This window comes from Macrosteles quadrilineatus, unplaced genomic scaffold, assembly GCF_028750875.1.
Source record: "Macrosteles quadrilineatus isolate MER2022 unplaced genomic scaffold, UCM_ALF_1.0 Scaffold_3__2_contigs__length_128488019, whole genome shotgun sequence".
Classification (NCBI taxonomy): Eukaryota; Metazoa; Arthropoda; class Insecta; order Hemiptera; family Cicadellidae; genus Macrosteles; species Macrosteles quadrilineatus.
The window spans coordinates 40,272,268-40,299,898 of record NW_026542596.1 but is presented as its reverse complement, the minus strand read 5'-3'; the positions used below and the strand labels follow the sequence as shown (position 1 = coordinate 40,299,898).

The 27,631-nt window shown below is 36.2% G+C and overlaps 1 protein-coding gene across 5 annotated transcripts in view; it reads right to left on the bottom strand.

Annotated features, from left to right (window-relative positions):
- LOC128988794 (dual 3',5'-cyclic-AMP and -GMP phosphodiesterase 11-like) overlaps positions 1-27,631 on the bottom strand; it is a 136,981-nt gene that overhangs the window by 14,059 nt on the left and 95,291 nt on the right. For 4 of the 5 annotated variants that reach the window (XM_054410444.1, XM_054410443.1, XM_054410440.1 and 1 more), the window contains 8 exons: positions 9,645-9,816; positions 8,736-9,048; positions 6,989-7,247; positions 6,053-6,372; positions 5,559-5,666; positions 4,994-5,131; positions 4,211-4,321; positions 3,243-3,343 (listed from right to left, as the gene is read on the bottom strand). In XM_054410444.1, coding sequence (XP_054266419.1) covers positions 3,243-3,343; positions 4,211-4,321; positions 4,994-5,131; positions 5,559-5,666; positions 6,053-6,372; positions 6,989-7,247; positions 8,736-9,048; positions 9,645-9,775 — 1,481 coding nt within the window. In that variant the 5' untranslated portion in view covers positions 9,776-9,816. Of the gene's footprint in view, positions 1-3,242; positions 3,344-4,210; positions 4,322-4,993; positions 5,132-5,558; positions 5,667-6,052; positions 6,373-6,988; positions 7,248-8,735; positions 9,049-9,644; positions 9,817-26,616; positions 26,773-27,631 lie in introns of those variants that run through there. The other variant, XM_054410441.1, reaches the window with a different exon arrangement.

Below are 27,631 nucleotides of genomic sequence, written 5' to 3'. Positions count from 1 at the left end.
ATGAATTATTGGCCTAGCACTGAAAGGGTTAACAAATGTTTATGTTTTTGTTACTATAACAACCATTCAATTAAAGCAGGCAATTTCCAGAGAGTGACCAGGCACTCAGAAAAGATATTAAATTGAATAATAGTTGGATGTGCATATCAGAGAATGAAACAATATGATGTACGTCAAAAGAGAAATTTGTGATAAATGAAAATTTTCAGATCATTAATAAAATTTCTGTCTTTTAAACTAAATATACTCTAAATATATAATGTACTCAAAATATAATTACATTTTCAAATAGCTGATACCTCTATTTTTCCAATCACATGCAAGAATAAATAAAAAAGATGTGAGCTCCTACTAAGAACTTAAGTACATTAAAACTAAATTTGAAAAACGAAGTAGTGGAATTACAATGAGAATATGTACTGATCACATCTTTAGAAAGATATTTTTTCCAAGAAGATGGACATTTAATATGAGGTTGGCTCTGAATCATGACATTATTTACATAGCTATTAATCAGCAAATAACAGGATTAGAACTTAAGGCCTTCATGACACAAGTCTGGAGTTCTAACCACTAGACACTAGACAGCCACTCCTCACACAAACAGGTACTAAGCTTGTTTTATCAAGTGTTGATAACTGATTACAGGGTGTCTACCAGATTTCTCAAATGGAATTCCCGACTTTTTCTCGACTTTTCATTACCATTTTTTTCAAATCCCGACCAAAAACTCGGTCCATTCTGCAAGTTACTACACCTTTTTTCCGTATCGCAGTCACGATACCATTGTCAACATGTTGTTACTTGGGTCGTGACGAAGTCACCGACAATCTGAACCAATCACGTGCCGAGAAAATCCCGGATCAAATGTAGGGGTGTGCGAAGCCGCAAAAAATGTTCCATTCGAATCGATGCAACTTGATTTGAAGCAATAAGGCATTTTTCTATTTATTGTCAATGGAGTGAAATATTTGTTTACAATCATATATAAGAAGAACCAATATTGCTGAAAATGTCAGTAGGCTGCTTGTCTATTTCTTGCAGAGCATAATACTGTGATACATGTTACCTATTTTATATTATTGATTTTACAAATAAAGATATTATGTTTTGGTGTAAACAAATTGTGACGAAAAATTCTAGGGGGGAATAAACTAGTATTCACCAAGTCAGGCTAGGCCTACCCCTAGAACCGGCCACACTCAAATTTCTTCCCCGGAGTGCTCAGAAGGAGCTGAGAAAAATCCAGGGGTCGATACGAAGTTGTCACGGCTTTGACTGATCAATTTATTTAAAATTTAATCGAAGGCTCAGAGCTCAGGAAACGTTCAGGAAATCCTGCAGACGCTCAGTTGGAGCTATATATCATCCTTACCTTCGTTAAAGTGTTTTGTTAAATTTTGCCTAACCTTTGGAATGACTCTGTAGGGCCGACGAGTATTCAATCTTAAGCCAATGTGATATAAATAAATACTCGTATTAAACTGTAAACTATCTGGCTAAGGACGTTGGTAAATAATATAATATCGAATATAATGTAAAAGAGCAATTCCTACAGAGTCGTCGGGGCCTAATTAATATAATTGGACGGAGAATTTATCGTGATACGTTTAAAACAAATTTAATATAATATTCGTGGCTGATTGTTCAAATCAGCCTACTCCCAAGACTAGGTTCTTTCGCCCGCCCAAGACGGGGTTTAGAACTCAGACGACAAGTCTCGGGGTATTAAATCGGCGAATTAATTAGAATAAACGGACGTAATAATCATTCGTAGAAATCGTAATTTTGAAACCAGTTGATCTAAATCAAACCAAACGATAATCACCGCTAGTCACTGGCAGGCAGGAACTGGCGGGTCTAGAATCAAGTCGGCGAAATTTAAGTTATTAAATTTAGAGGTTTAAAATCGAGTTCTGAAACGAAAATAGTCGTAAAACAAGAATGCGTGCGTTAAACGAAAATAAAGAAAAACGTAGAAATGGTCTAACTATTAGAATAGCTAACCTTCGTAATATCGGCGATCGGCGGGAACGCGTAAGTAGTCTTGTAACGATGATGTTACTTCGTAGACGGCGTGTTAACGAATAAACCTGTCTTGGAGTAAAATCCTTTGTTCCTGCCCGCTCGAGGCTTACGCGCTCAAGCGGCCAACTCAAGTACTACTAGACAACAGCTGATCGCAAATTCACTTGTTGAGCTGGTCTAGTTTCGTCTGTCGACAAATAAACATCAGTTTGGGGTTATGTCGTCGGCGGCGTTGAATATCTGTAAAATCGGTCGGTTTAACTTTATTATGTGAAACGAAGTGCTATTATGAATGAATATGTAGTTGTGGATGTGTTTGTGTACTTCACTGTGAATAAAAACAGGCCTACGTTCTTTGGCCCATAGCCCAAGCTATGGCCAACACATAGGCCTAGGAGTAGGCTATTGTGGTTAAAAATCGGGTAAGTTCTGGTGTTCATTTATTCGTAGTACGTTTTTACCCCCCTTAAAATTTGGTACCTTACAAAATAAAAATCATTATAAGATTTATACTGAATCCTTCAATTGGTTTACATTGACAAAATAAGAGGATAGAATCAGAACTACAAGGTATACATAACTTAGGCTAAGCTATATCTCAGTGATTGCCATGTACTTGGATGGTAATAACTTGTATGGCTAAGCAATCTTTCAGTGAATAACTTATATAATTAAAATTAATGTCAATAATTTGAATGATGTCAATAAAAGTTATATGGATACTGTTAGTCAAAGTAACGAACGGTATCAATGTAACCTTAAATTACTTATATGGATACTGATACAATAACGTATTATGGATACTATAGTTCGGCCGCTTAGAAAGCGACCTCCTCCAGCATTGGTTTAGCATTAACGCGCAGGTCGTTTTCTAAGCGGCCGAACTATAGTGATGTGTCCATACCAAAACTTATCAAGATACCGATACCTGAAACAATAGATTTTTATTGTTTTACCAAAATGTCTTAATGAATTGGTCATACTACACCAACCCATGTGTTACGGGACGCATTCATTCCTAATTTGGACTGGTTAAATTATTCCCGACCTTCGGCCGAAATTCATGACTTTTTTACGACTTTTCCCAGTCTCTCAAAATCCCCGACTTTTTCCCGAATTTTCCGGGATTCCTGACTGGTAGACACCCTGCTGAATCATTTTATAGATAAATAAAAAAAACACTGGGTTCAATGGATTACATTTTATGCTGTCACCTTGTTCGCTCGTCAGGTTCATCTCCCTCCAAGTCAGAGGCTTCAAAGTCAAAGACCCGTGAGAAACTGCTTCCTTGAGAGGCTTTGTGGAGGAGGAGCACCTGTCATAACAAACAAAGGCGGGTCAAGTGTGTGGAATGTTAGGTTAGGTGAGATGGTAAAAATTATGTTAGTTATCAAATGGAAAAATGAAATTTTGAAAAGTTGTATCGCTTGACTTGAAACTTAAATACATTCAAGTACTCGCCTACCTCTAGTTATAGACCAGCAGCTAATCAGCAATTAAAGCAATCATGGGATTTGTAGCGGTTGTAGGGGTGCCCAGTAGTTAAACAATTACAATTAAACTAATGCAAGTTTTAGCTAACGTCAAGACAACATGTAGGATTCAAACAAAATATTTGTTAAAGTTTTTGTATTCAATCTGTGTGTCATTTTCCCTTAATGATTTGGGCTTTGACTTTTGTATATTTAAAATGAGTCTGAAACCATTGACTTTTATTTAGTTAAGTTCTATCAATAGTGGAAGCTGAAACTTAAGAAAATGTAAAAGTTAAGGAGTGTTTTGTGGGCAGAGTTTTATTTTTTTTAAGAAGTTGGTGTCCTTTTTTAACCTTTGCCTGTCCACATAGGCGTGAAATGTATCCAGCAAAGCAAGGGGTGAGCCGGTACAGTACAGGGGTGAACTATACTGATGATAGTAGTGGGAGTGACCAGGATCCTAACCCAAGACATTGCTGCCTTGGGTCCGAAGTCCATGGCACTACAGACTGGGCCGCCGACTCACCAGTTTTTAGGTTAGCTATTATCTTTGACTATTATATCTCTGAAACTGCCTATTCCAATACATGGCTTATGGATGCTCCGGTAGGCATTGTGAAGCTAAATGGATATAGCAAGTAGCAACATTTAATACATTTAGAACTAACTTGAATAAATATATTCTTAAGATAAATACAAAATCGTACCTGCACCCTATGGCATTGGATGAGTGATTGAGTGTGAGTTAGTATCCTGAACACCATATGCTCTATTGTGCTCTGCTCCTCAAATATCATCCTGGCCAAGTCTAACAGCACCTGGAAAACAAATCATTGTGTGTCAGAAAACTAACTTGTTCACATTCTACCTATACAATTAAGGCCATATTCCACATTCCTAAATAAAGTTGTGGGGAAATGAGAAGAATTGAGTTCTGTTGTTTCAGCACTTCATAAAAGTTCTAAAAACAAATATGGAGTTGCATAGTCTGTAAAAAATCAAAAATAGCAATATCGTCATCCACAGGGTGTTTCCTAGATTTTCAAAGTAAAATCCTTCTTTTTCCTGACTTATTAGAGTATGTAATGAAAATTCAACATCCAAAAAGTGTTTTTCATTGATACAAAAGGTAGTGAAACATGTTTAAACTAAATAGTTCAAACCATCATTTAGCACTGAATGTTTACCAAATCAAGAATCTTCTGTTACAACAATTTTAGCTGCCCCTACACCAGTTTCTTCCTATTTTCTTGGGACTGATATTCATACATTACACACTAAAAATATGTAAACTTAATACGAAAAACAAGTTCAAACATTAATAAGTGCTCAAGAAAATTTTACAAAGCTAACTATTTGTACATCTTGTTTATCTACTACTGAAAACTAACTTATTTAAGAAAATAGCTTTGAAAGTTCTGATTCAGTTTAAGTTAATAGTAAAAAATCTAAATTTTTACTCTTTTTTTACAAGACAGTAGCATACAAACCTGATTCCGTTTCACTTCTAGCTGACTCTTCTCATACAGTTGGGCGTTCCTCAGTCCGATGCCGCAGAATTGCAGATAGCTGGAGAACACCTTCTCATCATTCAGCGTGAAACTTGAGTCTCCCTGCTTGTTGATAACCTACAAAGATAAGCTTCTCAGTACCACCTTCTTAACAACATGATACCTTTGACTATTAATACCCAATAGTCAATGATTATACCCTAAAAAAGTTCAGTCATATTAAAAATGTTGTTTTCATGGTATAAAAAGAGTCTGTTTCAAGTTCTTAGACTCAAGACACACTGAAACTGGCACACAACACACAGAAACTTCATCCCAGTGTAAGAATTATTCAGAGATTTTTCCAAGGACTCTGGATTCCATCGGACTCCAATAAAAGCCAGCCATGATTCTTTAAATTACTTATATTTTTTGCAAGAGAAACTTAAGTCATACAATAATCCTCTCATAGTCATACAACGGATTTAAATTAAATAAATATGTTTTTAATTTGATTTAAAACCCAAAGTTATTAGATTCCCTTTCAACCTATGTTGTATCTTACCTGGGCGACACCTATAACTTCTCCATTACAGTCTTTGATAGGCATACACAGTAACGTTCTCGTCTTGTATCCCGTTCTCACATCAATGTCATGGTTAAACCTTCCATCCTGAACAGAAGAGACATTCTGTTACAGTTAAACAGTAAATAATAGTTAGGCCTTAAAAATAAAAACTTTTAGAACTATACCACTTCAACTTTTATACACTTAACAGTGTTTGGTGCAAAGTAATGTATGGCTAAAATTTAAAAAAGAATAGCATTGTCAATTCACTGTCCAATGAAAAAACCTTATCGTGCTGCTTTTACAAAGTGATTTCCAAATTCACAAAGTGACAGTAGTCGTTTTCTGCGGTCTGCTATAATATTAGTACCTGAGTACTAGCACTCCACGGTGCCTATTATGAATGTAGCATTGCGCTTCCCTTACTAACATTGCCCACTAAATCCAACCATACCAAATGGTATGATAAACCTAAACGTTCACCAACAAACCTTGTAAGCGTCGGGTATATTGACAGGTTCACCACTCTCCGCCACGTATCCCACAATCCCCGTACCCCATGGTATCCGAATCTCCTCCTTCTTCTCCATCTCCTGCAGCGTGGAGCGGGAGCAGACGTCGAATAGTTTGCTGACAAGGCAGCGCGACTGACAGCCGTAGTGGTTGTTGTTGCGGTGGTGGCCGTACTGCGTCGTGTGCGACATTGGGTGACACTCTGGCGTGGATATTGAGCCGGTGTTGGTTGACCCGATGACCGGGGACCCGACCACCACAGAGCCGGAGTTGGGGCTAATGATGGTGGCTGGACAACCTGCAGGGAAATAGATGAATAGTGAAGAACTGGTTAAACACATTTTTAGGCCAGATCACATTAATATAGAATAACTTAAATAACCTTTTTATAAGTTGCTCTGCTTTCTTTTTAGAATGAGGAGTAATGATATTATCATTATAGCGGTTATAATTACACAATAACAAACGTTGTATTGTACCATTGACTTTCAATACTGAAGTAGGCATCTCTAAGTGCCAGGTGCTATTTTTTTCAAACAGATCTTAGCTGATGTAATGTATTTGACAGAAATCAGTAATTGACAACATCATACCTCGGTGGCTTAGTTCCACTAAATTCATTTTTGCAACAACATAGGAATGGAATGTCTACTAATCCTAATCTCCGTAGTCAGAAGTTTAACTGACACATTTGGATTAAAACTATTGACATCGAAAATTATAACCAACGATCAAAACCTACATAGTGAAATTTACACTTAAGTTCACTTAAGTGAATGATACAACTTGTTTCGGCATCAACAAACTCAAACACCATTACGTACATCAAATTGATTTCAGATTTCAAATTGAAAATACACCTACAGCCTCAAAAGTCAATGATATCACTACCAAATAATTAAACTGTATCTTACCAGAGTCCGAATGAGGTGAAGGAGACTTTGAACCGACAGGATGTTCTTCAATACTGATGCAGCCGACAGGCCGGATGTGGTTGGTAATACTGATCTTGCGGCGGGGGGTGGGTGTGGGGACAGGTGGGGCGACGGGGGCTGGCTTCTCCCCCTGCACTAGGAACAACGAGCCTCGGTCTGCGTGCAACAACGTGCTCACATTCTGTAGGATCTTGTGGCACAGAGAGCGAACGTCCAGCTCGTTGCATATATCCTTCACCTGGTGACATTTATTGGTTAGTCAATTTTCATATGGTCTTTTCAAGTGGCTTCTACTACAATATGTCCTATTGAAATGAAGGTGATGATAATGAGAAATAGTCAATGTAGACAGAAAGTACCGTTTACTAACATTTCAAAAGAAAAAAAAAACCCCACCTAACCTAAGGGTTAGTTTTTTTTTTCAATGAAAGGCTCTAGATGAGGATTTTTAATTGTGGAATTAAGAGGTTACCTTACCTTAGAAGCAGTGGTGTAGTCGTAAATTTTCCAGTGTGGCCACACTCATCATTGTCAGGGAAAAATATGGGTCGCTTACCAATACAGTATAGGTTCATTGCAAAAACAGAGTGGGTATGCGTTCCCACGTGCCACTACACCACTACTTAGAAGAAGTCAGGTAGGCTAACACACAGAAGACACATAAAACACAATAATTTGTTCCCTAGAAGACTTTGTCAAGTGTACAGAAAGAGAAGGAGGGTAACCTTAACCCCTTCCTCTTCCTCTACATTTGACGATGTCCCCCAGGGGATAAAACATTGTGTGTTTTAATATCTTCTGTGTGTTCAAGGCCCAACTGTAATTCTTCTACAGTAAGCTAGCTGCTTTTCTCTTTATTTTAACCTAAAGACTGCCAATTAAGTGTTTTCACACATCTCTTCATAGCATGTTGTTCAGCCCGCAAGTAAATAAATGTAATGAAGGTATATAGAGAATAAATACTACAGCTCCATCTCTCTTCTCAATTCAATACTAAGCAGTGCTGCCGAACATGACAACTTTGAAGATCCATTCAACCGGTCAACTGAAGAGGCATGTCATATCCCGTCCACTTCCACTCACTATGCAGTAAGTTATGCTTTTGTTTTGTAAGGTCCAATAATGTTTCCATCAGTATGCCTGCTTGTCAATACTCTTTAACTTGTTCAAATATCTTAACTGCAAATTTAATAGTGGCACCCAATTCTGGAAAATTTGCTTCTCATTTTCTAACAATATTTTTGTCACCTACTTACAATTTTCAAAGAAGCTTTTTTTTATACATGAAAGCTTTCAATAAAATTACACTTTGTTCGTTATGATAAAAATCGTATCACTAATGCACAACTTTAAATGAGGTAAGGGAAAACACTTTTGGAACTATGGCACAGGGCATACACCTGCTTGAGGAAAAGCTCATAGACAGGATAATACTGTTCACCAACCAACTGATGTTTTATGGGCTCTAAGGATTCAAGAGGAGAGTAAAAATCTTACATTTGACTGACGTACCTAAGGACAAGGACTGCTCCAACTCAGTCAATTAATAATCAATCGATTTACAATTGGCAGGATAGTACATTTCATCATCTATTTAATTTAATTTAATTTGTATTTTATCTTGGCTAAACAAACAAAAAAAGAAACATGTTACTTTCTGAACAGCCAGAGGTATGAAGACAGTAATATTTCAAAAACATTTGGTCAGCAAGAATTCATGACTCACCAACTCGAAAATGAGTTCCTTCTCGTCCAGGTGACGTAGGTCGTGCTGTGACCGCCGCTGGGGTCGCTGCTGAGCCGTACAGTTGTTACCGTCGGACAAGAAGGTGGGGGTGCCGTCGATGGTGTTAACGATCGGCTTCAGCAGTCCACCCCGCTCAAACTCATGAGCAGATATCTTGCGGACAGGAGTGGTGGCACCTGACGGAGTGCGTGGTGGAGGTGTGGCCCCCATCTCACCTCCACAGCCCCGCTCCTGTTGAGAGGCCGAGGAGTGACTCAGCAGCCAAGCATCAACCACTTGTCTGGTTGCTTTCCTGTACACAATAAAACTCTATTGTATTCATCAGAAATACACTAAAATAAAACATTTAATGCAAAGAGGTCTTGGAAAGTGTTCATAAGAGTCCTGTGAGATTGCAACTGATTCTGACGTCTGCTTAAGTTTTGGGAGTCGAAAAACTATATACATTTTGCACATTATTCAAATATTTTTTTTGTGCAGTAAATGATGTTTCAATTGGTGTTAAATGGGTCAAAATTGGTTGAGCCATTTAGCCGCTGTAGCTTTTCAAAGTTGGGCTATTTTCACCAACATGGCTAAAAAATGTATTCTTGGTTCAGTTTACAGCTTACAGCTCCTAAACGACACCCTATACAAAAAAATGTTTTTGCAAACCTCAATAAGAAGTGAATCTTAATAATAAGTCTTCTTTGATAATCCCTATGAGTCGTGTCATTGAAGTTCTACTGTTTCCAGGTTCCATTGAGGTTTTGATAAAAAGTATAATGAGGAAGTTGTGTTCAACCCATTTACAACCTAACAGTTAGAGAATCAGCTTTGTTAAAAAAACATTTCTTTAAATTGACATCATGTTACTTTACTTAGTCAACCCTAGTCCTAGTGGCGTACCTTAGGAAGTAGTCCTGTACAAAGTCCTGGTGCTCGTCAAGCCAAGCCTCCATCCGAGCGTACTCCGTGTCATAGCTCTTGTAGTCGGCATCGCCTCCTGGCGGGGCCACAGGGTTGGTCTCCGCTGTCATCCTCACACTCAACTCCTCTGCGGCGCCCCGCACATGCAATCCTGAAACATCCATCCCTCGTCAGTCATCAGTTAACATTTCACATCCCTCATCAATCATCAATCATGACGACAGTCTGATCTGGACACACCTAATTTTGTGAAAACAATCTTTCAAAGATACTATTGTACCTAATATTTGCATTAGTAGGTTGACTATACTATACACAGATTAGACTTGCCATGTAATGTAAAAATCTGAGGCCAAAAGACGTGGTGCAATCTGTTGAGATGGTCTACTAACTAGTAACTAATGACAATATTATGTATTAGCTGATAAATCAATCAGCTGTTTGCTATGGTACTGCGTTAATTTTAATTAATATTTAACCCAAAACACTAGTACCCTCTGGTGAGATGGTCCTGAACTTTATCTATTTTCTTGGCTTCAAATTTTTACATTACATGGAAAGTCTAATAGTCAATGGTAGAACACTAAGAAGACAAAATTATTTCCTAAAATACCGGTACTGATAAACTTGGAAAAAATTATTTTCCAAATCGACGAGATCACTGTGTTGTCACTGGAAGATTTGGAACTTCAGTGTAAACATAGAGTATGTGAGAACAAGAAATGGAAATTTATCGGTAGTGTGGACAGTCAACAAGTGGTTCCGATATTATTGATTGCAACAAGAGCTGATGTCAATGAAGCTAGTGAGGCGGCGCTCTACACTCTACAGGTGAACATCACGTGGTTGTTATGAGTCCTTGGAGCCTAGACGTTCTAGGCCCTAACTCATAAACAATTTAAAAAATACAAAGAAAATTTATAATCTCACAGTGCACTAGATATTTAAATTGCAATTACTTCGGCATGTGAACAAATATTTTGAGATGGTAAATAACTCTTCAGTGCCAGTTTGAAATTGATGAAATTAACATTGCTCTTGGCGGACAAATCCAAGAAGGTTGTTAGCTCCCTTGGACCATAGACTAACCAACACAAGTAGACTTCTCATCCCATTGTAAATTTTGAAGCTCGTTTTTCATGTCTAGTTCATGTACGCCACACTAGGTGCTAGTGTCGACGAAATTTTGTTTCTATTATTTTAGGGTCAATTTCTTGATTTGTGCTTTACTGTTTGGTTATATAACTAGGGGACAGGTTATTGTTTATGATTAGATCGTATTATTTGGTTAAACGAGGTTTTAAATGGCTGTAATAACGGGAAACAAATTGTAAACAAAACACGACCTCTACAGAAAACCGTACAGAACTAACAATAAAATTGTATTCAACTGTTCCATAAGGATGAGAAATCTACTAAGGGAGTATGTTTTATCATAGATAAAACATACTCCCTTAGTAGATTTCTCATCCTTATGGAACAGCTGAAGACAATTTTATTGTTAGTTCATGTACGGTTTATGTAGAGGTCGTGTTTTGTTTACAATTTGTTTCCCGTTATTACAGCCATTTAAAACCTCGTTTAACCAAATAATACGATCTAATCATAAACAATAACTTGTCCCCTAGTTATATAACCAAACAGTAAAGCAGAAATCAAGAAATTAACCCTAAAATAGTTGAAACAAAGTTTCATCGACACTAGCGCCTTTGTGTCACGTACATGAACTAGACACGAAAAACGTGCTTCAAAATTTACAATGGGATGAGAAGTCTAGTTTTATCTATGCTTGGACTCACTTGGGAAACAATTCAAAACTACATAGACAATTTTTTAGCCTTACAGTGTACCAGAAATTTAAATCATAACCACTTTGGTGCTTGAAAAAATATTTTTGGATGATAAATAACTCTTCAGCAGCTGTTTGAAATCATCCAAGATGGCTGTTAGCCTCCAAGGACTCTTAAGCTTAAGTATTGATTCATGTGTCATCATTTAGAAAATTGTGTTCGGGAATATTGAGTGGTCTATTCTAGGAATTACATAATGGTTACTCTCTGAGGCAGACAAACATTAATTGGAGTCTATTTGATTATCAAAACAGGAACTGATTTTAATCTCTTCCTTAAGAAATTGTTGTACCAATAGGTTTTCTTAACTACTATGTGGATTTATCGGTAAATAATTAGATATTTCAAATGGTTAACTTATTTCAATTATTTATTTGAAAATAGCAGCATGAAGTTTCGTGGATAAATACTATCGTGTTTTAGCCTGTATTATTTCAACAGTAATAGCTCACCTGGGTCATTTCATTTCACCGAGTCTTGGTATTAATAAAAACAATTCAAAATTGATTTAGTTGTAGGTAAAGACGTTAAGATATTTGAGAGACTTGGAAAAGTTTAACTATACACCTACTGTGTGTTTCATCTTAGAATAAAAAATACAGAAAACAGAAGAACGCATTTTCAAAATTATTGTACTTGTGCTCTGTCGACAAATAGAGTTCTTTGTCATTCAGAGTATTGCTTATGTATGTAATGTACAGTATGCCTAAGTATTTCGCCTATAACACCAGAGGGCTAGAAAATGTTCAATAATAGTGACCCGTCGCCGGAAAAACTATCAAATTCCCAAGCGATCGATCTAATGATCATACGCAATAATAAGGCCAAGGTCGGGGGAGCCTTGTGGTGATCAATTTTGCAATTAACTTTGACCAACGCACACGCACGCACACACACGCATGATGGCTTGTTATCTGATAACGACAGCCACATGAAGTCAATCACATGGGAGTCAACTTTATATCGTTGACTACGCACAATTGTATTGACCACATGCAATGCTCAGCATACGAAAATCTGGTCTTTCGCAGAAGATCCCCGCACTTCCCTAATGTTATACAAAAAGGTGCGATGAGACAAAGTTTGATTTGAAGGACAAGGATTATTTAAACGATGTTGAGTAATATGACGACAAACCAATCGTTATCACCACCTGTCTGTCGCCGTAATCTACCAGATGTAGCCAACGTGATGTTTTGATGTTGCATCTACTGTACTTCCGACAGTAAATTCTCATCTCACAGATTTTTAGGTTTATTAAATTTGCATCATATTCGTTTAGTTTTAAGAAAGGGATTGCAAATCTCTAAACTTTCCAACCTTCCAATTGAAACAAAGACAATTTAGTGTAAACATAGATTAAAAATGCCACTGAACTTTATCCTTTATACTTGTGGATATATTAAAGACAACGTAAAGTACGAGTTCCGATTCAGTACACTTAGTAGATTATGGTGTTACTACTCATTTTTATAATCTCACCAACTTTAACACTATTTCAAATTTCAACCAAACAAAAATATTTCATTTAACGATTTTTTCAAATGTTTCTGACTATAATTTACTCAGGTTGAGAATGGAAATAAACAATTTCACAACTTACAGTGCGCAAAATTGAATTTTCCATCTCTTCGCGTAAAAAATGAGGTAAAATTAAAACTGCCAAAAACGCAAAAACGCATTTCTCAAACTACTGTAATTAGTTTACAACGGATTCAGTGGTATGGATGATACTTAAGGCAGCTTCACGTACTTGAGCAGTGATGAATGCATTACGAGTTGGTTAGGCTGCATCACAGCGATAACGATGTTGGTAACGATTTACATCATTAGGTACTGCATTACCTCTACCAGCTACTTTACAACACGTGCTTTTTCATTGTTTACGCCTATGACATTTTCCAAAAGGTGTATAGGAGGTACACAAACACTTTTTGGAAATGCGCTCCAATGCAAACCCATGTGATTTGAACTCGTCCCTCTCAAACTGTAGTCCGATGCGCTAGGCTACACACCCTTTACAAAATACATACTTTCACAAAATATCAGGACTGAATTCACACAAGTAAAACATAAAATGATTAAAAAAAAAATATTATGTAGGTTATTCTGACCCCTCGACTTGATGTTAATGTTGTCGAAACCTGTCAGGTAAATTCCTCGAATCCTTTCCAAATGGCCTAGTAGGTTAACACCTCCATATCTACCGATGACAACGAACCCAAGATACCTCGGCAATGATGGATGACTTGTCCAATATAACAACTAATGGAACTAAACTGGCGTCGAGCCTAAGAAAATTCCTTACAGTAATATTTCTGAGCTTAAATATCGAATCTAAACTTCCATAAGTCATGTTTAATTTTTTTCCTATTTGGCTTTTTTATGGTTATAAGTGCCATTACTGAAGGTCATATTTATGTAAATTGTAGTGTGATAGTAACTCGTTTTGTCGTTATCATAAACTAAACTGATCTAAAATAACCTATCCTAAACTCCGCAGCCCAATGTAAATACCCCCGCCGCAGCACAAACTTGCAGACTAAGCCAATTTCCATTTGCCTGATTGGATTTACACTAAAATGTCACTTAAAAAATAACATTTATTCCCGATTTAAATAGAATTAGTTTAACAAGTACTTAGGTTTGCTGCATCAGGGAGGGTAAAACTGTTTTTTTTATGTTAATAGTTAGTAAGAAATAAAAACATTTTCCAAATTTGATCAAAATATGTTCATAAACGAGCAAACTACAACAGTTTACTTGTTCTCCATAAGAATAACATACGAATTTTAAAATTTACATTTTTTTTTTAATTTTCTCCGTAAACATTTGGCGCATAATAACGCATCAATATACTAAATTATTTGTTTTTCAAGCTCTACAAAATGGTTTGGAAATAAGTTGCTAAATTTTATGTTTTATGGGTCAAAATGGGAAAACCCTATTTTTACCCCATAAAACCATGCTGGTTCGCGAACTCGTTCGAATAAATGTAGGTTTACACGTTTATACCAAATTTCATCAAAATCGGATCATTTTTGTTCGAGTTATCGTGCTAACGGACACACACACACACACACACACACACACACACACACACACACACACATATATATATATATGAATTTGAACGGATGGTGTTTTTGGCCTCTGGGGACCTCAAAACAAAAGAATCTGTCCCGCGTCCAGGTCTTACTATGAGTACTACGGTAATAGCTTATTCCCTATAAGGGAAATTCGCTAAAAACAAAAAAAAAAACGGTACCTTTTAATATAACAGCAAAAATATTCAATACACTTTGGCTTGGCTACAATCATCAGTCATTAATGGGCCCGATCTCAGCTTAGTTTAAATAATCATTCTAGTGTTATTAAAACCAAAGCTGTCTGAAATTAAGACACTTTTATAGGGACGAATAAAGTTCAAAGTCATACATTATACATATTTTGTGATAAGTTTAATAAATTAATTTAATTCTATAAATATTAATTATACATTTTAATAAATTGTTTTGTAAAATTATAGCTCTCTGATATGTTTTAAAGCTTTCAATAACAACATTCTGTGAAATCATATAACCTTCTTAACTTAATTTTCATTATCAGTTATATACTAATTTGAAAGGACATTTTGTAATTATATTAGGCCTATGATTGAGAAATCGTAGACTTTGATATTAATAAATAATCTTAAGTATGACTTTATTTTTATTTAAATTTCTAAAAATACATTTTAATGATAGTACAACTCATATTGATTCAGGGACAATCATGTACATATGTCGTATTTTCCTAAACAGTTGAGTTACTTGATATCATTGCATTACATTTACATATTCTTCTTATAAATTAACAAAAAAAACCTTGGGTAACATAGTTATGAACAAAGACATAACAACTTATGACATAAATAGATTTTTATTTATCACTGCACAATGGAATTCAATTGAATAAACGTACCAAAATTTCAACAATTTGCTCCAAACTCTCACCGTGGTCCTCACCACATGTAGTACAACGCAGTAGCTATGAAGGCCAGCCCGAGCACTCCTAGACACAAACGTGTAGACACAACTCCACGGGACTGAGGTGGACAACTTGGTTGAGGTGGACAACTCATCCTCCTATTACGTACCTTTTCCATCAGATAAATCTGCTTTTGTATTTTCTCATTCATTTTATTAACCCTCTGGGTCTCATATTCCCGATTCGCCTCTTGCAATTTTTTTAGGAAGGTCTGCATTTTTCTTTATTAACACACGAGACTGTTTGGATTGCTGAGAATTTATTGTATTGGTTTATTCAATTGAAATTTTAGTGAGTAGTTTCCATAGTAATATGAAAAGCATTTAGAATCATAATTCAACTACCCTGTCGGTTTTTTCAAATAGATATATAATTTTTTTCCTTGCCCAATTTGCACTACCTACCATTTTTGTATCAAGAGAGAATTGGTACTTGTAAAAACGTAACCAACGTTAACCACTCTGAAAATACCTCAAAATGGTTTCCAGCTATCCCTAAGGATGAGAAAGACCATATGTTTAATCTACGTTGAAAAGTTATAACTGACTACGTTTTTTTTACATAACACAACAGGATTAGCAATATAATGTTAAACTAGGAGTACGCTCCGAAGTCGTGTATGAGAATGAACTAAGACAATTCCATGTAGGCTACATATACAGGGTGGCTGAAAAGTAACTTGCACCCCCCCCCCCCCCTTAACTTTTCAACCATTTGAGATATTTGAAATCTGTTTGCGGCAAGCTTCTTAGATAGTACCAGTAGGGGCTACAATAATTATGGTCAATTTTAAATTTTTTGCCCTTAGGCGTAGTGGGGGTAGGGGGTAGCTCAAAAGTTTCAAATGAGAAGTATAGTCGAGTTTGGTATAATTTTACAGGTCTTGACGAAACATAAAAATTGACATAAAGAAAGCCAAAATCGGCCCACTAATAACAAAAAAGCGCCCTAAAACGTTTAAAATCCAAATAACCATGAGGGTGGCTGAAAATTAAATTGCACTCCTTTAACTTTTTAACTATTTGAGAGATTTGAAATCGCTTTGCAGCAACTTGTTTGGATATAAAGGGTTACAATAATTATGGTCAGTTTTGAAAATTTGCCGTTAGACCCCTAACGGGTAAATACACTACCCAGTGGGGGTAAGGGGTAGCTCAAATTTTTCAAACATCAAGTATAGTCGAGTTTGGTATCATTTTACAGGTCTTGACAAAACTTAACAATTAACATAAAGAAAATAGAAATTGGACCATTGATAACGAAATGGCAGCTAAAAATTATTATGACAATGTTATTAAAAGTAATATTGAACTGCCATTTTGTTATTAATGGTCCGATTTCTATTTTCTTTATGTTAATTGTTAAGTTTCGTCAAGACCTGTAAAATGATACCAAACTTGACTATACTTGCTGTTTGAAAAACTATAGCTACACCCCCGCTGCCCTAAGGGAATAATTTTCAAAATGGACCATAATTATTGTAGCCCTTCATAGCTAAGAAGGTTGCCGCAAACAGTTTTCAAATATCTCAAATGGTTGAAAAGTTAAGGGGGGGGGGGTGCAAGTTAATTTTCAGCCATCCTCATAATTATTTAGATCTTAAACGTTTTAGAGCACCATTTTGTTATTAGTGGGGCGATTTTGGTTTTCTTTATGTCAATTGTTATGTTTTGTCAAGACCTGTAAAATGATACCAAACTTGACTATAATTGTCATTATTTGAAAATTTTGAGCTACCCCCTACCCCCACGGGCCGCAAACAGATTTCAATTATCTCAAATGGTTGAAAAGTTAAAGGGGGGGGGGGGTGCAAGTTACTTTTCAGCCACCCTGTATAATCTGTCTTTAGTCTTTGGTCCCTCTATCCTGGCCCTGCGGCGCCAGTTGCAGTGATGACATCTTAAAAGCCTAATTGGTTGCTGGCACTTTGTCAGGATTACCAACTTAGGGATTTCTATCCACCTTTAGATATTTGTACCCAGTGTAGTACTTGGAATAATAGAATAGTAGAATTACTTGGAAATGAATTAGAAATTACTTGGAATAATAGAATACTTCCATACTTGGAAGTATGGAATAATAGAATTATAATTTGAATAATACTTCCCTGGCGGTAGCGACCATATAGTAGGCCTACAAACAACATTGTACAAACATAGTACATTTGTAATGTGGTCGCTGCCTGGCGGAGCACCCTGCTTAAAATATATTACTGTGGCAAAAATTATTTAGCTCGTATAATAATAGTATCGTTTATAATAATAGTAACCTATTTAATGTGAGTAGAATCTATTTATGTACCTATTTATGCAAATATTTTTATCTTTCTGAAAAAGAGGTACCGGAACTCCGTTCCACCGCATTCCCCCCACATCGAGCACTGAATAACAGTGACACTCTATCCCCTACATCAACCATACAAATAAATATACCCCCGCCACAGCAAACCTGCAGACTAAACGAATTTCCACTTGTCTAATTACATTTTTACTAAAATATTTACATAAATAAAACATATTTATTCCCAATTTAAATAGCATTAGATTTAACGAGTGCTTAGGTTTGCTGCTACATGGAAGGTAAAAATTGTTTTTGACCAATAGTGTAGTATGAAATAAATAAAATTGCCAAATTTTATCAAAATCTATCCATAAACAAGTTAACTAAAACAGTTTTCATTTTCTCCATAAGAATAACATGGGAATTTTAAATTACACTTATTTTTATTTTCTCCGTGACCGTTAGGCATACAACAATGCTTTTATATACTAAATTATTTCTTTTTTTAAGCTCTACAAAATGGTTGGGAAAGATATTCCAAAATTTTATGTTTTTAGGGTCAACAATGGGGAAAACCCATTTTTACCCCATAAAACCCCCCATAAACCCCCGTTCCCATGGTCCGACCATGCTGGTTCGCGAACTCGTTGAAGTAAATGTAGGTTTACACTTTTATACCAAATTTCATCAAAATCGGATCATTTTTGTTCGAGTTATCGTGCTAACGGACACACATTCATATATATATATATATGAATTGGAAGGGATGGTGTTTTTGGCCTCTAGGGACATCAAAAGGAAAAAGTAAATCGGTCCCGGGTCCAGGTCTTACTATGAGACCTACGGTAATAGCTTATTTCCTATATTATAGGAAATTCGCTAAAAAGGTAAGATCTCATCTTGAATGGAACGATAGTAAAAAATCCAAATTTACATTCAATATTTATATCGAATGAACTATTTTTCCGAGGATTGTACATGGTAGCCTATATAGTAGGTTCTCTGCGGAACTGTCATTTTGTTCTGTTAATTCAAGCTGTTTTCAGAAGATTTAAACTTTCCCAGTAATAGAGAACCCCCTACAATACATTGCTATGAAGCGATAGTCGTAGAACAAGCGGTGTAGCAACAAGTACAGTGAGTTTGAGGGGGGGGGGGAGGGGTGCTCGATGGTGATAACATTAATGAACCAATCGTTATCTCTACGTTATCACCAGCTGATGTCTGTCGCCGTCATCCACCAGATGTTGTCAGCGTGTCGCATGCACTTCCGGCAGCGAACTCTTTTCTCACTGTTTTTATACACAGCCCTCTTTAACTTTCATGTATCCTGTACAAAAAGAAAGCAGTATCCCACAGTTTCGAACCTCTAATTTAAAAATAAATAAAATTACAGCAAGTATATTTTAGATTGTTTGTTATTGATCAGCCGAAGACAATATTTTCAGGCGTTCGAAGGATAATTACGGAAATTTTTTATCATAGTTAAAACAAATGTTCACTAATCTGATCCCGACCTCAAGTTAGAATGTACCAACTAGTCTGAGGTATTTATCCCCTGAGGACACGATCAATTGAGTACCGGTACACGACCGTATTCCAAATCCCAAATCATGGAGAACAAATCGTAATGGAAATTCTATCCGCAAAAATCACTCAAACACCATAAAACTTCCCATCACCAAAAGTGAACTTCAAACAAAGAATTTTCAGATATATTTGTGTTCTGTACAGGTAAAGTGCTTAATGGATGTTTACTATATCTTGAAAATGTAATAACTTAAAGCTTATTTAACCAAATAAATGAACTTGGATGTATTTGCAAACTACAGTATGTATGTCCTTTGTTATTATGACCAAGGATTACAATTTAAAATTTTAGAAATGGAAAATAGTCTACATCAGTTCCCCCGTAACTGGACATGAAGATTTTGATCGGCATTGGCTTAGATTTTAAAATATAATCAGAAGTCTACTTGCAGAGCATCTTGGTCGATGGGGTGTGTAAGAAATACACTATAAACTTACTCCATAAACACGTATCTTTTGACAGGCTATTTCTTCTTCATACGACTTATAAATAACATCTCGAGTGCTGTGAATAAATTAGCAGTGATATAAAATACAGCTTAAATTAATAAAATATCATTTCATTGTCAGGCCAATAGAAACAAGGGCAAATAATGAGGGAAAATGTTACATAGCGACAATAACCATCCATTAAACATTAAAATCTTAAGTAAAAATTTAAAACTGTTAATGTATTGCTTGGTTTGTTTTAGTGTTCTCTATTCTTACTTAAGCCTTCGAAACTATTTTAACTAACTAACGAATCAACAAATAAAACATAAACAAAGGTTCCTATTGTAGAAAACTGTCTGCCAATTATTTTTAAGAAAACATACATTTTTCTGCACGAGCCTATTCTGAACGCTATCCAGATTCCAGTGATGTTAACAGTTCTAGTAACTCGCACTCAAACATTTCACTACACATTTTAGTCGTGAGTTATCAAACGACGAAGTTCTCTTTGTAGGACTTTCCCGGGATGGACCCGGCATGTTTTGGACGAAATAAAACTTTCCACTTAAAACATGCCTCGCCCGAGGCCACGCGTGGACTGTTTTACCAAACTTTTTATACGAGTAACTCTACTACGCTGACCAATCTAAATTGTTAAACCTTAAATTGGTTTTAATTTCAATTTTACTTTGGATATAGTTTTGACATGAATGGCCGCATTGGATGTTATTGGTAAATTAAATGTGTTTAGTAAAAATGTTTATCAAAAGGTACACACACGAATGTGTGTAAAATGTATGGGCCAAAATCGCAGTAAGAATGTAAAGAATGCTTAAATACTTCAATTTAACGTAAACCTAACAAACAATGTGAAGTTTAAAATGCTACAAAACTAGTTCTTTATTGGGAGACGGCAAAATTAGAGGACCTCATTTTTTTAAGAGGAAACGAAGCCGTAACTAAGACAGGTTATTCGGGAATAAATAATAAAAAATACATAGTATTTATCTTTGCAGTTAAAATTCTTACACTGTAATAAATATGATTTTATATAAACGCAGACTACAAATATATACGCTATTGGAAATTCTGTTAAAGAAAAACAAAGCTACACGGACAAATCATTACAACAAAAGATGTGCACACGATTTGTATAAATGGATTGTTGGCGATATGACAGCTTTCGAGTTTATTCATACAGATTTCAATGTTTGTTCAGCTTAAACAAATCAATTTCAACAACTGTACAGTGGGCGTGAATGAAAAAAGTTGTCATAAATCAACATCACTATAAAATAAAGCGCTCAACGCAGATTTAACCATTTGACTAGACTCTTTCAATGTCACTCTTTTATGACGTTTTACTTTTTAAAATCAAACATTCACTGAAGTTTCTGACGTTCTTAAGTCTAACAATGTAACTGACATATGGATGTAAACAAAGAGAAATACTTGAAACGCTTTAAGTACACAGTTGTATTTCAACACTCCGATCTGTAAAATATCCTACTGTATACTCGACCTATAAGCCGACCTAATAACGTGAAGTATACATACAACAAAATCAACATTGTATCACGTTGACCGTACATTATAATTCGATCGCACCAACAGCAGCGACAAGATCGCACGCGCTAAGATGATCGACCAATTGGACATTTAAATTTTAAATCCCACGCAGGCGGAAAATAATTTCCATTTCCACTTGGCCGGAAGTGTCATTCGGGTCATGGTCGTTCTTTGAGACCTCGGTCGCCAACGATCAACGACCGTCGCAACCAACGACGGTCAAACGACGCGTCGTTTCACGGAGTGGAGTTCAAATACGATAGAATTTAGGTATATCCGTGCGTACATTAGGCGCTAGAGTGCGTAAGTCAGTGAATTAACTGAAATTGATTTCAAGCAAATAATCTATTTCGATTGGTGATTCGCATATTTAGCATAACCCTTAGGTCATAACTTCGTGAAGTAACTTCTAAACAGAAACTAATAAAGTTAACATAATATTATGTCATATTTACATTCATATTTGTACTCAAAACCGCCTTCTTATGTAGATTTTTGTGAGTAAAATCATAAGTTTTGAATACAGAACGTGTCTATATTGATCAGATGTATCCTGTTTAAAGTTACCACAGAACATAATTGAACAAGTCTATGATTTTTTTGTCCCACCTTCACATCCTGGGACGCTAGGTTCTAGCCCGGAAATATTGTATACATTACTTCAGGTTAGTCCTAGAGGGTCACGGCATAATCACACAGTTAAAATCCATTGGTGATTGGTGGGATTTGAGCCCGGGACCTCGGGCACCGAAGCACCGAGCTCTACCACTAGACCGGGTCACTCCATTGGAGAGTGTTTCAACGGAAGTAAAGATTTTTCCGTTACCCTACTAATTGAATTAATTTGTAATTGATTAAACTTTTGTGTGAACGATATTTTTTGGGAGGCGGCTTCAAATATTGAATTACCTATTCGTTTAATTCTGAAACCGAATAAAAATTCAATAAGAAGAAACAAACCGGTATTGTACATTATAACCAATAGCAAACCCAAACATTACCATTCTATGCCAAAGATGCTTTCTGATCTAATATTTTTTTTCTTTACGTTTTAACTAATTTCATAACCATTTTGACAAAAAAAAAAAAAAAAAAAAAAAAAAAACAATGGCCAAGTCTAAAACAAAGCTTTTTGTATGATATTTAAAAAAATTTAAGCAAAAATGTAAAATTTTCCGTAAAACTAAGAGATGCACACTTAAACTTCGCCAAAATAAATACACATATATGAAACAAGCTATAGATCTCACAATAGCATAAGAAGTCCACTTACTGCATTCAAACTCAATTATTCAGTTAATTACACAAACTAAAATAACACAGCATGATAACAACAAACTGTGAACGTAAAGACTGTTTGCAGTATAAAAATACTTTTAGCGACGTCGAGGACGAAACCACAACCACAAAATATAACCGCGTAACCGCGACCACAACAGATAATGTCACGGGCGTGGCGCGATGACAGCAAAGTGTTAATAAAAATAAATAAATATTGCGAACGTTCACACTTTATGTGGGACGACCATTGTGGCCGAGCGACCCACATACTGTCATATGGTCAATGGTCAGTGAGCATACACAGCAATGTTACCACACTCCATTGGCATTTATTTTATTTAACTTCAATTACTTTACTTTGGTAACCAACTCGTGTTGGTATTTGGTTTGAAATTGTCAACATTACAAATACTGTAATACTGTAGCTAACGTCCAAGCATAAATTGTGAATATGACAAATAATTTAATACTGTAGTTAACCTCCAAGCACTTACATATACCAATTTGATATGAAGCTCGCTTTATTTGGAAGTATAGGACGTTTGCCAGTTTGATTCTGAGAAAAGTCGTACGCTTTTAATTGCTTAATTGGGCGAAAATCGTATCGATTGTTAAATTATCCTAGCTAAAGAGACTAACTGTAAAAATTCAGACCATCTCTCACTCTATATTACATTTACTTGCATTGGTAGTAACATTGAAAACAGTAATACACTATAGTCTGTACGACGGCACCCCCTTAGTCTCCTGAGTAAAACACACAGATTATCTCTACGTCTACCTGGGTGCCAGTCCCAGATAGAAGAAGGGCCAGGATTCATCATACAGACTATAGTCAAGTCGCTAGCTGGTTAAGTAATACGCTAATTATCATAGGTCGACATAGATGGGAGCAAGAACAGAGTTTGGATCGTATCCTAAAATGTTTCCAGAATGGCCTTTAAACAAAAAAAATCATTTTGAAGAGATACCTTCTCTTCAAGTATATGCCCTAATCCTCGAGAGAAAAAGGTAAGTTAACCTCTCTTGTACACAATTTGTAAAGTAATCTAGAAGGAAACAGCAACAAGTGAAAAAAATTAAATATTTATACTCTGTAAGATGTAACATGTCTCCTGTCCCTCATTTAACCTGTGGACAGTCGTCGCCATCGCGCTCAGATGTACTCGGACAAGAAACAAACTTCTAGTTTCACGCAGTGTCTATGTTGGTAATGTGTAACAGTGCTGGTCACGTGACCTGGTACGGGAAGTGTTAAGGTCACAGCTGATATCAACTTGCGTCAAACATCAAACATCAGCGTCGCTGTCAGCTGTTAACGCGCGCCGCACGAGTAGATACAACAATGCTGAATCTGTATCCTACGTGATAATACAATTAATGAAGAGCGATTGATTACGAACACCCGCAGTTTTATTTTCTGAAGACGTGCTAGTGCTAATAATGACGAAAATTCTCATCTAGAATCATATTGTCAAGCCACAGCCATTTCGTAGAAAATACCAGATTTATCACTATAATTTTCAGGTTCATTTTACAGGGATTCACCTTTTATTTTTAATATAAAAACAAAATCAATTAAAATAAAAACATTTTTATTTCACACATCAATATTAACTATCATAAATAATTATTTAATTAGGCAAAATAAAACAAAATAAAATATATCGATGGCAAAATACTTAAAAGCAAAAATAAACTGAAAAAAGTATATACACTACTCTTTTTACGATACAGTACTCTAAGCGCTCTTCTGGTATCCTAAATCGATCCCACGACCTTCAAAGCTATGAGTAGCAGTTTTCTACACGAGTACCAATACACCGTTACTCGATGTGTAAAACAATAAAAATACCACGGAAGAATAGAGCGGTGAATGCATCAGAGGTGCCAACTACATCGAGATCAAACAAGATGCAGCGGTTGGCGCGCGGTCCAGACAGCCGGGAATAGCTCGCCGCGCCTCCGCCAACTATCCGATCCTCCGACGCCGACTATATCGCGGGGAATGTTTAGGAAGAGGGGGGAGTTTGTTGTAATTGAAATGTGAGATTTTGTCAAGCAATTAGAATTTAGTTAGGACGAAAAACTCTTTGACCAACAGTTACCTTAAAAACATTACGCTTCTTTAGACTCGCTGTTAGGTTCGCGACATTAGTCCGAAAGAAGTTACTCCGAAAATCACTACTTCGGGAACAATTCGGCTCTTAGGCACTGCTCCGAAGTAAATGTGCACGGCCAATTGGTGAAATGGTACTGATAAAATGATTTCGGAACAATATATGGATCTCTCCGCAACCAAGAGAAGTTATTTCAAGGGGTAGGATAACTATGGTTTACAATTTCAGATCCATCCTGCCCTTGCTTTTACCTTTAAGGTCCTCTCTTCCAAGAAACTGAAAGAAGAACCAGCTTTTAAACTTCGCAACTATTGCAATTTGAGTTGTGATAATTAAGTTATAATATTTTGTTGCAACAATATCTTACAAATATTAAATTAAATTATAAGATAAGGTAGGATCAGATTGTATTGAACTAAAACAAACTCAAATGATACAAAAGTCGGGGTTACGGCTGACTAGAGCATTGAAAAGTCCCCTGAAATCCATATATCATTGGGGATTTTCATGACCTTTTGCCTATTTCCGTGACTTTCAAAGACCAGAATCTTTTTCCATGACTATCCCTGACTTTCCAGAAGGTGGACATCCTGCCGCTCGCTAGAGTTACTAGCTCTGTTGTAATAACAAACTATCACCAGACAAAAAATAAATGGTCACTAAAAGGTAAGGTTGAAAGGAAATGTACCACTAAGGAGACATAATTATTCCCACGGGAAGGTAGGCCTAGTCGTTTTATAGTAGTTTAGTTATAGATATTTTGATGAATTAACACGCTAAAATAACGTGCTTGTGTACATTATTTCCCTATAGACACAAAATTCTTCACCGAGCTAAACAACATGTAATGTTACTGAAGATTATGTACTACATACTGAAATGGTATTGCAACTATGTGAGAGACTTAACCCTAAAAATATATTTAATTTAAATTCAAAACTGCATGCATCTTGTCTACATCAATGGGATTTCCACCCTATCCTCAAGTCAATGGTCGTAGTTATTCTGAGCGTTACATTAACGAGAGGACCCCGTTTAAAATCATCACCAGACAACACGATTGGTGGTAAACAAGGGAGCGTCTTAGAGCTGTTGTTGTTTTCCACCCGGCGTAAACAAAACACATAGTGCGTGTTACTTAGTGTTTGAACGTGTAAACCATTAACAGCTAGTTACGAAGATTGCTCTCACTGACCCATAGCCTAATGGCTTCAAAGTGGACCAAACAATATATAATGTAGACATAATATAGCATGTATACACTGTATACAGAAAACACTGGAAAAAACCTAATGAACTATCAACAATAAAGGGCGACATTTTTCAATTTCGATTCTGTCGTTTTATCATAAGTATTTAAAGTTTACGATTTTCATATTATACCACAAGGTACTATTTGAGTATCATTGTGAAATAGTTCAGCAAATAAAATATATAAATTGAAAATTATTTAGTAATACCACACTGTGTAACATACAGACCGAATACCATGTTTAGCTGGTCTAGTGGTAGAGCGCGGGACCTCGTCCCTGAGGTCCAGGATTCAAATCCCACCAATAAACTATGAATTGTATCAGTGGTAATGCCATGACCCATACTGTATTAATATGGACTAGAACCTAGAGTTTTATATATAAAACTGTAGTATAATTTAGACATGTACGATGCGCACTTTTGAATAAAATTTCACAATTTTTTTCATTTAACCGATGCTCAATAATATCGTAACAAAGAGGTCCAAAAGTTGATATTTGACTATAGATAATAGATCTACTTCAATACATAGAGACAACGACTCACTGCAACAGTAGCAATCCGGAGCACTGGCAGACAACAGCTGTAGCCACATTCTGGTCATCATTGGATACCTCCGAGTCTCAAACATCTGTATAGTCCATCACAAACACTGTCAATATCAGTGCGATGTTTATATGGTCAGATCACGAGACGGATCACGCTAGTAGTGCCAAGAGATCAAGAGCGCGCACTCGAACTGCTAGCGAATGACTGAGGCGGTGGGAGGCCGTACGGTGATTCACACGGACTTGTTATTTATACATTGGCGATATGTGTTGGCAGTGATTCCCAGAGCACCCGCGTCACGCTACGTCATGTAGGATTGTCACTGGGACATATCAGGATCAGGATACCGCGGGATCCTGAATATTCCGGATACTAGCGTCACATAACACAAACGCGTCATGTTTATGACCTGAAATATAGTCTATATCGATGATAAAACAAGTACAGCCCGACCTGAGCTTCTGCGTTTGGAGAAGTAGACAAAACTGTCACTGAAACACGTCAGGATATAGCGGGGAAACTGAGTTTTCCGGACACTGAGAAGCGTCACAGCACTACACAAACGTGTCATGGACTACGAATAATTAATTCCTAAGCCGTTGGTGTAAATGTTATAGGAATACAGTAAATTACCCCGTATATAAAATTAAATAAAAATAATCAAAATGGGATGAGAAATCTACTTGTGTTGGTTAGTATATGATGAGGCTATCCAGCACAGTAGCTCTTTTTTATAATTTATTTTTTTATATAGTCGGTTTAGTAGTTTTTGCATGATGTAAAAATATACTCGACACCTAATTTTATAATACTGTAGTACATAGAGCATAGAGTCTTACAATTCTGTACACGCATGTTTTATTTAGAAAATTAGTTAATAACAGCCCTGGTTAATAACAGTTCGGAAATTGTATTTTTAATCCTTCTTGACTGTCGGAAAAGCTAACCACGAAATTATTTTTAATCAAAAGAAACATACAGTCCTTTGATAGAAACCTGCCATGTTGATTAC